The 13,512-nt window shown below is 32.5% G+C and overlaps 3 protein-coding genes across 3 annotated transcripts; 1 reads left to right on the plus strand and 2 right to left on the minus strand.

The window, feature by feature from the left end:
• The first annotated feature begins 170 nt into the window (after positions 1-170).
• Positions 171-1,969, plus strand: Trmt6 (tRNA methyltransferase 6 non-catalytic subunit). Its single transcript, XM_074253551.1, has one exon. It carries the CDS (start codon positions 446-448, stop codon positions 1,832-1,834), a length of 1,389 nt encoding a protein of 462 aa, XP_074109652.1. The 5' UTR covers positions 171-445; the 3' UTR covers positions 1,835-1,969.
• A 71-nt stretch (positions 1,970-2,040) lies between these two features.
• On the minus strand, positions 2,041-3,815 carry LOC141534286 (uncharacterized). The gene is made up of 5 exons (XM_074253553.1): positions 3,681-3,815; positions 2,896-3,272; positions 2,678-2,813; positions 2,550-2,603; positions 2,041-2,470 (listed from the first exon to the last, which is right to left on the minus strand). Exons 1-5 carry the CDS (start codon positions 3,681-3,683, stop codon positions 2,318-2,320), a joined length of 723 nt encoding a protein of 240 aa, XP_074109654.1. The 5' UTR covers positions 3,684-3,815; the 3' UTR covers positions 2,041-2,317.
• A 621-nt stretch (positions 3,816-4,436) lies between these two features.
• Positions 4,437-6,212, minus strand: LOC141534442 (venom peptide isomerase heavy chain-like). The gene is made up of 5 exons (XM_074253791.1): positions 6,053-6,212; positions 5,596-5,991; positions 5,255-5,525; positions 4,893-5,149; positions 4,437-4,820 (listed from the first exon to the last, which is right to left on the minus strand). The coding sequence occupies exons 1-5, from the start codon at positions 6,129-6,131 to the stop codon at positions 4,483-4,485; spliced, it is 1,341 nt and encodes a 446-aa protein (XP_074109892.1). The 5' UTR covers positions 6,132-6,212; the 3' UTR covers positions 4,437-4,482.
• Positions 6,213-13,512: the final 7,300 nt, after the last annotated feature.

The following is a 13,512-nucleotide window of genomic DNA, read 5'->3' on the forward strand; positions in this document are numbered from 1 at the left end:
TTAATTTTCCTTATGTATATCTATGCTTAATTAAAAAATATAATACATCCCTATTAATTTTTATCAATTATCTGCAACATGTTTAAAAAATTTAATCTAAAAAGTTTAATTAAAAAAAAAATTTTAATAATAATTACAAGTAATTATACGCAAAATGTCAGGTGTCTCAGCCACGTGTTTAAATAAGTAGTGTATAAATAAACGGAGCTGAAAAAAAAAAATAAATAAATAGTTAGAGCAACCTACAGCCGATACACTGGCTCTCTCGAAAAAGACTCAACACTAGGACGCCACGTGTGTAGGGCGATATATAAAAGACTGGTGCCATGTAAAACAAATACACATTACATATTTACACGTAGTCTAACCTCAACGTAAGCAACGTGTGTAAATTTCTGTTTTAAATAGTTTTATAATTCTAATTAAAAATATAAATAATTAAATAATGGATAAAGAGGTTAATTATCAAGAGACAGTGTCAGTTGGTGATTATATAATAATTCAGAAGCAGGATTACCGAAAAGTTTGCCGAATAACACGTGATGGAACGTTTTCTTTGGGCAAGGAGCAGATTGAGATGGCCGGGATCATCAACAAACCTTACTGGACAACATTCAAGATGATTGGACCGAACTCGAGCTCAAAAAATGGTATGAAAACAATAACTCTGGAGGTTGCGGAGAAAGCCGAAACGTCAGAGAATATTCACAAAGGTCTGGCTAGCGGGAGCGATAACAGATCAATCAATGACGATGGTACGTCGCAAAAATTATCTAAAGCTGAAATAGAAGATTTACGTGAGGCCGGTAAGTCAAGCAAGGAAATAGTTGGATTTTTGATCGAAAACAGCAGCTCATTTTCCTCAAAAACAGAATACTCACAGGAAAAGTATATTAAAAAAAAAGAAACAAAGTACTGTAGATATCTAACAATATTAAAACCGACGGTGGGATTGTTACAGGAAATTTATTTCAGGCAAGATCCTGGGAGAGTTAATTGTTTGAGAATAGACACCTTGTCACAGATATTGTCTTACTGCGACGTTAAATCCGACGGCAAGTATCTGCTGTACGATGGTGGATCCTGTGGTCTGGCTGCTGCTGCGATGTTAAGCAGGATTGGTGCTAACACTCAAGGTACTTTGATAAACCTTCATCCAGGAAACCAGCCAAATTTAACTCTTGTACATGCTATGAATTTTACTGACGAGCAACTTAAGCGAATGCTTGCTGTTAATCTCTATACATTTTTACGGCTTTATTACCAGGGCGATCAGGTTATTCTAGAGGAGCTGGCGAAAAAGTACGCGCTCTCGGCGCTGAGACGGCAAAACTCAGAGAACCATGATGGAAATCATCAGTCGAAGAAGCCGAGATTGGAACCTGAAGTCGAGGATGATTCAACGACCACTAGCGAAGAAGAGGAGAAAAAATTAAACGATGTTATGGAAACTGACATCGTCGCTGCTGATGATCTTATTAAAACGGCGGCCTTCAAGAAACCCAAGTGGTTTCAGGAAACTAAGGAGGTTGTTGATTGTTTAAAACTCTCAAAGGCTGATGGGTTGGCTATTGTTGCCAAGGAACATCCTTTGAATATTGTTAATGCATTATTACCTTATTTGGAAGTTTCTAAACCTTTTGTTATTTATCATTGTTATCGAGAGCCTCTTCAGGAGACTTATGTTGCTCTTAAGTCACGAAAGGATGTTATAAATTTGAGATTATTGTCTAACTTTTGTCGTGGGTATCAGGTGCTACCAAACAGGACTCATCCAGAAATCACGACCAATGACTTAGGTGGTTACCTTTTAGCTGGATATTTAGTTAGCTGAGAAAAAATTGTTATTGCAATTTTTTATGTCAATTAATTTTTTGATTTTTTGAATTAGAATTGTATTATTTTTGAATAAACTTACTATAAATATTGATATTTGATATTTATGCTACAATAAAGAAAATTTTACGATAAATTTAACGTTTTTTTTTTTTTTTTTATTTATAAAAAAAATGTCCTAATTTATACACTTAATAATAGTAGAAAAAATACTGATTTATTCGAGTGCCCAATTTCAAAACACAGTAACTGACAATTTTGAGATTTTTAAAAATTTTTCTTATTAAAAAAAATTTTGCGCGCCAAATTGATAGAAAATTTGATTTATGAGTAGAAAATACTTAAATATAAATATTTAAAAAAGGAATTAAGGTTTAAATTTATAAGAAACGCAGCAATACTAAAAAAAATCAGGTATAAAAATTTTGCAGTTACTGTGTTTTAAAATTGGGCAAGCCCATTGTAATTTACTTTTTTGAGCTTAAATAAGGTCTACTAGACGAATTTTATTTCTGTCATTACGGTGATACATCGCAATATCCGCTTCGATCAATGATTTAACACAATCCAAGGATACGTCTTCAACATCTATGTATTTTTCATCTCCTTCTTTTGAATATGCGTTCACCAGATCCTATAAATAAGTCAAATATTAAATTAAGTATCAGAGTATTTTTTTAAAATTAATTTAATATTTTTAGTTTATAAATTACCTTCAGCAATCCATGAAAATTGTCTTCTGGATAAATAATGTCGACAACTTTAGCCTTTAATAATTTAATATAAAAATTAATTCAATAATTTTAAGGATGATGTGACATAAATATATCAAAAAATTTACCAAATCAGCTTTGACAGTCAAGAAAGATCTTTTTATTCTGCTAATATCTTTATCACTCGTTTCAGCATCAATATTCTCAACAGCATCTGAACACATATCTTTCATTTTTTGTAAATTATTTTTCTCACTCATCAAGCTATAAAAACAGTAAGTATGATCAATCATAACACCAATAATTAAAATAATTAATTAGATAAATTTTATAATACAAAACTTACGAGCTGATACTCTTTTTGATAGCTAAAAATTTAACTTTAGCCTGATCCAATATTGTCTGGACATCCGAAATTTCTTGGAGCAATGCAGAATCTAGAGATGTAAAAACGTCTACTGAATTTTTGATAGGCCTTATTCGGTCATCATAGTCCTGTTCTTCGTTTACCAGAGCTTTCACGAATTTTAGTTGTTCTATTTCAATATCTTCTGGCTTGACGTTCGGTGACACTGTTTCAATAGGATTTTTCGAGAGTAATGTGATAAATTCATTTTTTTGCTCAAGAAGCTCGGCTTCAATGTCTTTTAAGTATTCGTATGTTTGCTTCAGCTCATTATCTAGCGCATTTGAATCTGAACTATTATTATTGTCAGATAAAGCCTGAAATAAATAAATAAAAAAATTACACATGTGAAAATTAAAAATAAGTAGAGGAAATTTTTAGAAATTTTTTTTTTGTTGTTATTGATTTGATGCAAATTAAGTTAGCCGACATATAAAAATTTTTTTTACTAAAAAATTGATTACAAAAAAATAAAAAAAAAAATTTAATTGTAAAAAACTTGAAAAACACTGCGTGAAATTTTTTAAAAATATTTTTTAGTTATAATTTAATAATTAAAAGAAAATCAAAAAATTAAAAACGTCGGCTAACTTTAGTATTATATTGATTTGTTATAAAAATTTTAAAAATTGACAGTTGTCAGCTAATATCAGTATCATTTAATTGAACAATAATTAGAAAAAAATTAATTTTATAATTTACAAGTATTTCGTTTAAATACTTACCATTTTAAATAATTTTACAAATACATTAAAAAAAATAACATTAATCGTTCCGAGGGTAGTAAAATAGTCAAAAAATAATTTAGGGTTATATTTATATTTATATTTTCAAGTCAAATTCAAGATTTGTGGATCTCGGTGGATAAATTGATAAATTTAAATAAAATTTTAGTACTCATAAAAACTGAAAGGTGGCGCCACTATTCTTTCAACTGCGTCGCAACGCAAAACAGAATCAAACGGTCGAGCGGTTGATTGTTCATCTTGTATAATTAACAATCTTCTTAAATAAATTTTTTATCAATTAAAAAATACTTAATTACGGTTACATTAATTGTATAAATAATCGCAACGATGTCAATGTCATTGATCATCATTGACGTGATACTAACATTTTTGAAATATCACTGTATGAAGTGTATACATATGTATTTATAACAAGTATAACGGACACTTGAAGATTAAAAGTAAATTTTTGATAATCGTTTTAAAGAAATTTCCATTTTGTTGTTTTTTAATAAATATCTACGAAGTTAGTTGTTTCGTGAAAGCTGTGAGTTAAGTTAATGACGCTGATGGACAAAAGGAAGAATACAAGATTGTCATCCAGGATCGAGTCGCTAATCGTAAGTATACAATAATTTTTTAAAACATTTTTTTTTAACTTGAGCTTAGTTATATGTATAAGAAAATTATATTGTGAATTTATAGGAAATATTTTATAAGTTTTAATGAAAAAAAAAAAAAAAAACATTTTGAGCTAACGATTTTTATTTAATTTATATTTTTATAAAAAGTATATAATTTATGGTTGAAGCCAGATATTTTGTTCCAGCCATGGAACATAATTAGAAACCCGAGTATAAATTCCAGGAATAAAACTTCCGCATAACCTTCCTAAGCTAGTGATACCGATTACATTGTACATGCAGTGGTGTTGATCATTGATATTAACTAATGGACCACCACTGTCACCTTGACACGTATCTTTGCCCTCTTCACCTGCACACAACTGCCACTCATTTATCACCCCCTGCTTGAGCTTGTAGTCACTGCTGCCCCCGAGAAAGTTCGCGTTACACACTTGGTGAGGTACCATCGCCAGGGTTACTTTTAGGAGATCAGCAGATCCTTCTTCATCAGCTGAAAATTAAATAAAATCGTCAGTAGAACTAACTCTGATGATAATTATAATTATAAACATTGATAAATTACCCCAATCAACTCTACCCCAGCCAGTAGCAATAGCGTTTTCAGTGATGACATTACCGTAAGGCAAGCAAGCTGGTCTTACATATGCGTCAAACTTAACCGAACTTTCCATTTTTATAAGCGCAATATCATGATATTCCAGCGGCTTTTTGTAGTCCGGGTGACGTATTATGTCGATTATTTTCTTCGATTGAGGTTTTGCGTCGTCGTCATTGCGTTTTAAGTTTAAATCTCCAACTCTGACCTGCGTTGGTTTACCACTGAAATTTTTATTTAAAAAAAAAAAAAAAAAAAAAAATCAGTAAGTATCAAATTATTTTAATTTATGGTTAAAAAAAAATTGTAATTGTAATTTTTTGACTTACTAATCTAAAGTATATGTACAGTGAGCAGCGGTCAGTACAAATCTATCAGAGACCAGCGTACCGCCGCAAAGCCACAGAATTTCGCCTCTTGCTTTGGAAGTATATCCAATTGCCGCCATATGAGGAAACTCTTTGGGGCCTGCTTTGGTGCCACCAACAATCAGTTTTTGCGATTTAATGGCACAGAGAGAAACATTTACTTGCTGACGATTGTTCGATAATGTTGGTGGAGTTATCAACGTGTAGACTGAACTCGAATATTCGGCGCATTCTTACAAAAGAAATAAAAATAAAAATAATAATGAAACTTTTTTAAAATTTTACAGGTTCAATAAACTTACTTTGGTTTGCCAAGCTGCCCGGTTTTTGGATTTGGTTGTTGTTATTGTTGTTATTATTGAGAGGTATCTCTGGTGAATCATCATCAGTATGATCCGAAAAGACCCATAAATCAGTATCACGTTCGGTAGTCGTTCTTATTGGTTTTTTTGAAGTAAAAAATCTACTTGTTGACCTTTCTGTTGTTGGTTTGCGTGATGTTCGTGCTGTAGTAGCAGAACTTGTTTTACCGCTATTGGTACTTGTCAATGTACGACAGCAAACGACTGGCTCCAAATACAAGTAGCTACAAATGCTCTTGGGAATTATCCCGGATAATAGTTCCTGTTTAACTTCATCGCATTTAGATAGCGGCTTGCATACGCCCCGTGTCTTATCATCCAAGCTACAATTGTCGCCTGCACATTTTGCCATTTTTAGCATTTAAATTATTAGTTTTTATTTTAATTCGCTACTTACCTTCGGACAATTGACCAACAACAACAACCGAAATTGAGATAAGTTTCCACAGTATCGAGTAAGCAATTGATGGATTCATACTTATCACAAATTATTTTGTTATAACAGACGAAACTTTTGTTGACGGACGTTTATTTACACGAACGACTGTGACGACCTTTCACAATATACTCTGGCGTGTCTCGATGCCGCGAATCCTCTTCAATCGTTCTATCCCCACTAATTTAGTTAAGATATTAATATATACACCTATATATACATGCGAGAGCATTTTATCCTGATACTTCATGCGTCAATCCTTGGTGTGACCTCTTCAATTATGCTACTAAATCATTATTTAAATGAGATAATGATACTTGTGTTTAAAATTTTATTAAAATTAACATTTTAATCTCTTATGCATAAATATAATAACTTGGAATATTTTTTCCAAGAAGTTTAATAATGATATTTATAAAAATACATACATATTCACAATCTGATCTGGGATTCCAGATGACTAGTACAAGAAAAATAAATATTTGACATAGCTAATTACTGAAATTCCAGTTTTATGCTTTAATCTTGTCGATTGTTTTCACGAACTGTGATCTTACCTGATTCCGACGGCTCCAGTAAACAGAAACAACTCCAACGTTTTCCCAGGGCATCTCTTAAAGTAACTTTAAGTTGAGCTGGTTGAACTTTGAAACGTCTGATTTATGAACTTAAAAACTGTAGGCTTCTTTTTAAAGAAATAGCTTCGGTAAAAACTGCGGTTAGCAAGATTCCGAGGATTCTAGTGGTTTCGGTGAGTTCAAAAAAAGATTTAAGTTGTATCCCGACTATTTTATAACTTTTTTGAGATAAAAATCATTGGGTCAATAGTTGTACTCTGGACATTAAGAAGGTAAATTAAAAATATTTATTTCTATTAAAAATTTTATTTAATTCTAAATTCATTTATTTGTTTTAGGTTGTAGGGTGAAATAAATTAAACCAATTAGTAAAGTACAGCAAGACTGCACCTGAAGCCATCAGAAATACAAGTAGCAAGTCTAACTTTTAAAGTGATGGTTATCGAGGAACAAGTCAAGACTGCATCATTTTACATATGTCAACTCGTATTACGTTTACACATGTGGGTGGAAACTGTCGCATACATGTATATGTGTGAGTGTAAGAGCTACAGCGCCCCTGAAACTCTCGAAGCTCTCCTTGCATTAAAGTGCGAGGCATTAAGTAACTGACGTCGTATTCGACTAGGCTTTTGGATTTTATGACAACGGGTGTGCGCTAACACTTCAACACTTATCAACTAGATAGTGTATAGCGTATACGTGATGCAGTAAAAATGTAGTATAGGGGACAAGCCAACTTTTGCGGTCGTTCTCGATTCCCCAAGGCTCACAATTATGTCTTTGTTTTTTTTTCTTTCCTTTCTTTTTTATTTCTTCGTTTTTTTTTTCTCCTTTATTCCTTTTTTTCGGTCTTTTACACACACACAGTCTTGCCAGCACTTTTGCTCTATACTAGACTGGTTTTGTTGGGTGGTAGCACCACGCGCAGAGAATGTTCACCAGCAGTATATATGTATACATACACATTTATATATATCGCACAATAGAGAGCAGAGAGGGTGAGATCTGGCAGTCGTCGGATAACGGGAATGGGGCGTCGAACCCACATCACCTCCACCCTCACCTCCATCCCCTTCAGGCGACGGTGAAACGACGAGCCAGCGAGCGAACCGGCGGATCGTATATCCGCTGGCACCCACGTGACACGACGACGTCATCGTGCGCCACCTTAAAGGTTACTTCACACCAGTTAACTTTTATAAATTATTTATTTACTTTTTTTTATTTTTTATGTAATTACTCACCAGTCATACTCGCTTCAATTGTTAACTGACTGGTAAGTTTTTTTTAATTTTTATTTATCTTTTTAAAAATTTTCATTTTTTACCAAACAGTAATTTTAAAAATTATGTAGACTGTAACTGTGTAAAATTGGTCTGAAAAAGGAAAAAAAAATGAAATGTACGGATGGAAATCGATTTTATTGATGGTTCGATCACAGTACATTGAGTATAGTGTGGATGCGACCTAGAAGCTGCGGTTACGTCTGCGGAGCGGATGATAATGCTGTGGGTGAGCGGATGCAAGCGCGCGGACGTCCTGACATTGCATTACGAATGCACGTCGCGCGGATATCAGTAAAGGATAGTGTAGGAGGTGGGGATTCCCAGTAATCGCACAACCAATCGGGTGCTTTTGATATCGACTATCCTATCGATTCTAACGCCCTCGTATTTGTGCTCCAGGTATTTTTTTTTATTTCTTATTTCTTCGGTAGTTTTACCTTTACGAGCAGATGCTTTTGCCTTATGCGAAATGTATTAATTATGCAATATGGAATTAATTAGTAGTTGATCAAGCACAGAAGTGAATTCATTTAAATTTTTCTATTTGCTGTAAAATGCGATATATTTTGTCCATAAATTATAACACCAATTAAAAATACCTAATAATTATAAAAGTTAAGAACTTTTGGCCTTGATGTAAATGAAGAAATAAAGTTTTTATTTTGTAGACAGCAAAGAGGAAAGGAATAGAGATATCTTGGAATAAATAGAAAGTAGGCTTGGCCATTATTATTCTAGTGGTGCAAAACCAGTGACTTCGATCTCTGTTTTTCGCCGAAGATTTAGCGATGCTTGCTAGCATGTCAATCATCTAGTTTTCTCTTATTCGTCTATTTACACACATATCATTACAAAAATTTGATAATTTAAATTATCATTGAATATATTGTCAAAAGTTATTGACAGCATTTTTTTAAATATTAATTTATCTTTAAAATAAAATTCAAAAATTTTCATTCAAAGTTTCTATTCGTAATCTAAATTACTTTTATTTATTCTAGACACGCGAGAATGTAACTTAAAAAATTCTAAATTTCGAAAAAAAATAATAAACTAGTCAACTGTTTGACCTAAAAACCTTGTAGAGGATGCAAAAATGATTCGATTGGTATATAACAATAATTAAAAATAAATTTACCGAGAGTTTCAAAAAAATGAATGTCTATTTCAGAAGTTACCAAACGGATAATAATGGAAGAGAATATATTAATGAAGATAAATTTATGTTAAAAAGAATGATCTCAAGGAGCAGCACGTCTTATAGTTTTATCTTGAGGCCTGGAGCGTCAGTAGCAGTGTAGCAGTAACAGAAGAAGCTAGTAGTAGTGATAGTGGCTGTAGGAGCCAGTGTCGCAGGAATCGATGACGATAAAGTGTGTGGGCGTTTGCCATGAGATGGTCGAGAGTAATATATTCGACTTGGTCGTGGTCGCCCGAGCAACGAGGCTCATACAAGAAGGAACGTTCCACTCAAACGGGGTTGATGGGTGTTGAGATCGAGGAGCGAAAAGTGGCTCTACTCTCGCCCTTTATCTCTCTTTCCCTGCATGAGCTTACACATACACATAGACACATATATATATATATATATATATATATATATATATATATATATATATATATATATATATTAGGGTGGGTCAAAAAAATCGAATAATTTATTTTTGATTTTATACTCTGAAAAATAGGTTCGTAGACACCTAAAAAGAATTCTCTCCAAGTATAAGCTCTTAATTATAACGGGAAGGTCCTCCGCTTTGCGGGTTTCTAATTTTTTCGAATAATCAGATAAAAAAATTTATATCTCGCTTCCAACTGCTTGGAAAAATATTCCGTGGCATAGATTTTGTGAGAAATTGAATGCTTTACAAAAAGGTCTCTTATGACTTTTTCAAAAACTCAACCGATTAAAAGATATTCATAGTTGAAGTTTGGCTATTTTAAGGAAAATATTCGTTTTTATTATGAATTTTATAAGTCGATGAAAAAAATTATTTCGGATTGCGGAACTCATGATTTTGTAGGAAATTTACTGCTCTACAAAAATGGTCTCTTATGATTTTTGATTAAGTGAAGCCGTTACGAGATATTCATCGTCAAACATTAACGAATATCAATATTTCCAGTTTTTGATCAATAATTCGATAAATTTTAATTTAAACTATGAGTTTCAGGAAAATTTACATAAATTTGAGTTTCGATCGATAAAGAAATGTTATAATAAGTTAGATAAAGAATTATTGGAATTATCATTGATTTTCCTTGGAGAAATGCCTCAAGAAAAGATTTCTTTCAAACGTCCTGGTGCTGTTCATCATGCTAGATGGATGGCTAAGGCCATTTATAGTTTGAAAATGTATCTATTCAGAGATGAATTCAAACTCTCTCAGAAAGAATTGCATGTTCTTCGTCATTTCTCTATTTTTATAGTCACATTGTATTTAAAAGCTTGGTTTTCATCAACTTCTGCAACAACTGCTGCTTATCATGACTTGCAGTTTATGAAAAATTTATTGGAGTACAAACATATCAATCCTTTGATTTCTTCAGCTACGTGTGAAAAAATGATTTCGCACTTATGGTATTTGAGCGATGAACTTGCCATTTTATCACTGTTTGACGATGGCGTTCCATTAGAAGTAAAAAAGTATTGTTGAAGCTGTTAATACTCGTGAAGGTACAGATTCTAAAGCTAAATGATTTGTAATTGCTAAAAAGATTTGAATTCATTGGCGCAGAGAACTCTGAGTGACTTTGTGTCTAAAAAGTCATTAAATCTTTTCAAAATCTTCGATCTACCGTATGACTTTCTTGATGTCGATGTTGAATTATGGCCTACTAATGAGAGTTATCTCGAAAATAAAGAATACTTTCAACAACTAAAAGTTGTCAATGATTCAGCAGAGCGAGCTGTTGCATTAGTCAGTGAATATAATCAATGCTTGACAAAAAATGAAGAACAATTCCAGTACTTATTGCAAGTTGTCAAAGAACATCAAAAAACATTCCCAAATTGTAATAAAAGAAATTATTTATAGTAATAGCGTACTGTTATGTTAAAAATATAGACAATTATATTGCAATTGATAATTCAATAAAAAATTTATCTATAAAAAAGTTAAATACTAGTTGTTTCTCACTTGATTCAATACTTTTCATATTAAATTTGACAAAGAAATATGTCATTCACTTCAAATTAAACTAATCATTGGCTATATGTCGAAAAAAATGCTCTAATTTCTTGTTTTAATGCAATCAAACAAGCTCAAGACTGAAAACAATATTAAAAAAATTGTTTATAACATTTCTTTATCGATCGAAACTCAAATTTATGTAAATTTTCCTGAAACTCATAGTTTAAATTAAAATTTATCGAATTATTGATCAAAAACTGGAAATATTGATATTCGTTAATGTTTGACGATGAATATCTCGTAACGGCTTCACTTAATCAAAAAATCATAAGAGACCATTTTTGTAGAGCAGTAAATTTCCTACAAAATCATGAGTTCCGCAATCCGAAATAATTTTTTTTCATCGACTTATAAAATTCATAATAAAAACGAATATTTTCCTTAAAATAGCCAAACTTCAACTATGAATATCTTTTAATCGGTTGAGTTTTTGAAAAAGTCATAAGAGACCTTTTTGTAAAGCATTCAATTTCTCACAAAATCTATGCCACGGAATATTTTTCCAAGCAGTTGGAAGCGAGATATAAATTTTTTTATCTGATTATTCGAAAAAATTAGAAACCCGCAAAGCGGAGGACCTTCCGTTATAATTAAGAGCTTATACTTGGAGAGAATTCTTTTTAGGTGTCTACGAACCTATTTTTCAGAGTATAAAATCAAAAATAAATTATTCGATTTTTTTGACCCACCTAATATATATATATATATATATATATATATATATATATATATATATATATATATATATATATATATATATATATATATTTATGAAGCTAGTGTGTAGGAACATGCTTTCGAGAGTAGTACCGATACGTGTATCAGCAAGCTTAGCTGAGCTGGCTACCGGACTTGTGATCACAAACTCAACTCCATTTTCATATTTATACATATATATACATCCATATATACAACTACTTGTATGTATAATGTATATCCATATCCGTAGTCTTGCCTTCCCTATTTTACTGCATCTCTCCCTTGAGCAACTTGTCAACTGCCGCTCAATATTACGTAACTTTATATTTTCTCTTGTCTTATTTACTTTCTCGGTATAACTTATGAGGAAGGAGAACGAGGTTCCTCATGTTTCTCAATGTCATTTATGATTGATCTTTATTGATCATCAAAGTTACCTCCGTACTCCTGGAACATTATCGAGGTAAGCGATCATTTTTTTTCCATACTACTTACTACTAATACTCCGCTTAAAATAAAAATAATAAAAATTGAAATTACAGAGTTCATGGAAGCCATCGACATGATTTTCGTCACGTGGCTTCAGAGGGTTATTTGGAATTCTAGTGCATCGAGAGTGCAGGTGTATCCGAGTGCGTTGGCGAGCTACCCTCATTACAGTGAACCCGCACGTTCAACCTTTTGCTCGTCGTACACTGAATCCATGCTATGCCATACTTGGTTGACTCGGAAATCTCCCTCTCTCTCTCTCTTTCTCGCTTTAGTAATCCCTCGGTTTAGCAGCGAACTTTCAGCCCTCTCCATCTCTATTCCTATCCCTTATGATTCTCCGATGCAGGTGCTACCGTACCGCATTCAGATGAGCCTATTTTCCAGTTGGTTGCCAGTACGCGAGGAATATATACCACATTTATGTGCACGATCACACCAATACACCCACTTCCATTTACTTTTATCTACATATATGTATCTGCACACAGATCCTAACGATTCATTGTTAGATTTTCCTAACTATTTATGCATACTCCACACATGTTCCTCTGAATTTAGTCTAGGTTTTGTTGTAGTTATAAGTTATAACTTATTAGTTATAATATAGATGTACTGAAACATCTCTTGTGAAAAAGAAGCTCTACTTCAGTTATATTATTAATCTTTGTAATTCAAGTTACAGCGGACGTGGTATATACATCAAAGACATAAATACCGAGTTACTGCATCTGGCACACCCTTACTTTTAGTCAGGCTGCCAACACCCGAGCACGCCCTTATCCTTGTCTTTATTTTATTCTTCTATCCCTATACACGTCATCGACTTATCACCTTTCAATCTCGATGACTTGTTACTTTATAACTCTAGAAATTATCATTTTCTTTGCAGAAAAATATCTAATTTGTTGATGATGCAACGGGTGAAAAATGTTAAATTCAAACAAAAAATTGCAATACAATTATTTTTGTTTCGTTTATTCAGGAAGTTTACTGGCAAATTGTTGGAGATCAGTGTTGAAAGAGCAAGGATTTATTAATGTGAATTTACAAAGCGAAGAAAATTTAAAGAGCCACAAGAGAGATGGAAGCAGGAGAGTTAACTTGTAGTCAGTATTGGATGCAAAGTCGTTAAACGCTTTAACGACTGCTACGATTGTCTGCTTATCTTT

Source organism: Cotesia typhae, unplaced genomic scaffold (assembly GCF_013202065.1).
Source record: "Cotesia typhae breed Kobodo isofemale line unplaced genomic scaffold, CoteBio_Ctyphae scaffold_13, whole genome shotgun sequence".
Lineage (NCBI taxonomy): Eukaryota > Metazoa > Arthropoda > Insecta > Hymenoptera > Braconidae > Cotesia > Cotesia typhae.

Coding starts and splice junctions, on each gene's coding strand:
- LOC141534286 (XM_074253553.1), bottom strand. Junction 2,604..2,677: donor TGACTGTCAAAGCTGATTTG/GTAAATTTTTTG, acceptor AAATTATTAAAG/GCTAAAGTTGTCGACATTAT. Junction 2,471..2,549: donor ATTTTCATGGATTGCTGAAG/GTAATTTATAAA, acceptor ACTTATTTATAG/GATCTGGTGAACGCATATTC.
- Trmt6 (XM_074253551.1), top strand. CDS start 446: ATGGATAAAGAGGTTAATTATCAAGAGACAGTGTCAGTTGGTGATTAT.
- LOC141534442 (XM_074253791.1), bottom strand. CDS start 6,131: ATGAATCCATCAATTGCTTACTCGATACTGTGGAAACTTATCTCAATT. Junction 5,526..5,595: donor GGGCAGCTTGGCAAACCAAA/GTAAGTTTATTG, acceptor TTCTTTTGTAAG/AATGCGCCGAATATTCGAGT. Junction 5,150..5,254: donor TGTACATATACTTTAGATTA/GTAAGTCAAAAA, acceptor TAAAAATTTCAG/TGGTAAACCAACGCAGGTCA.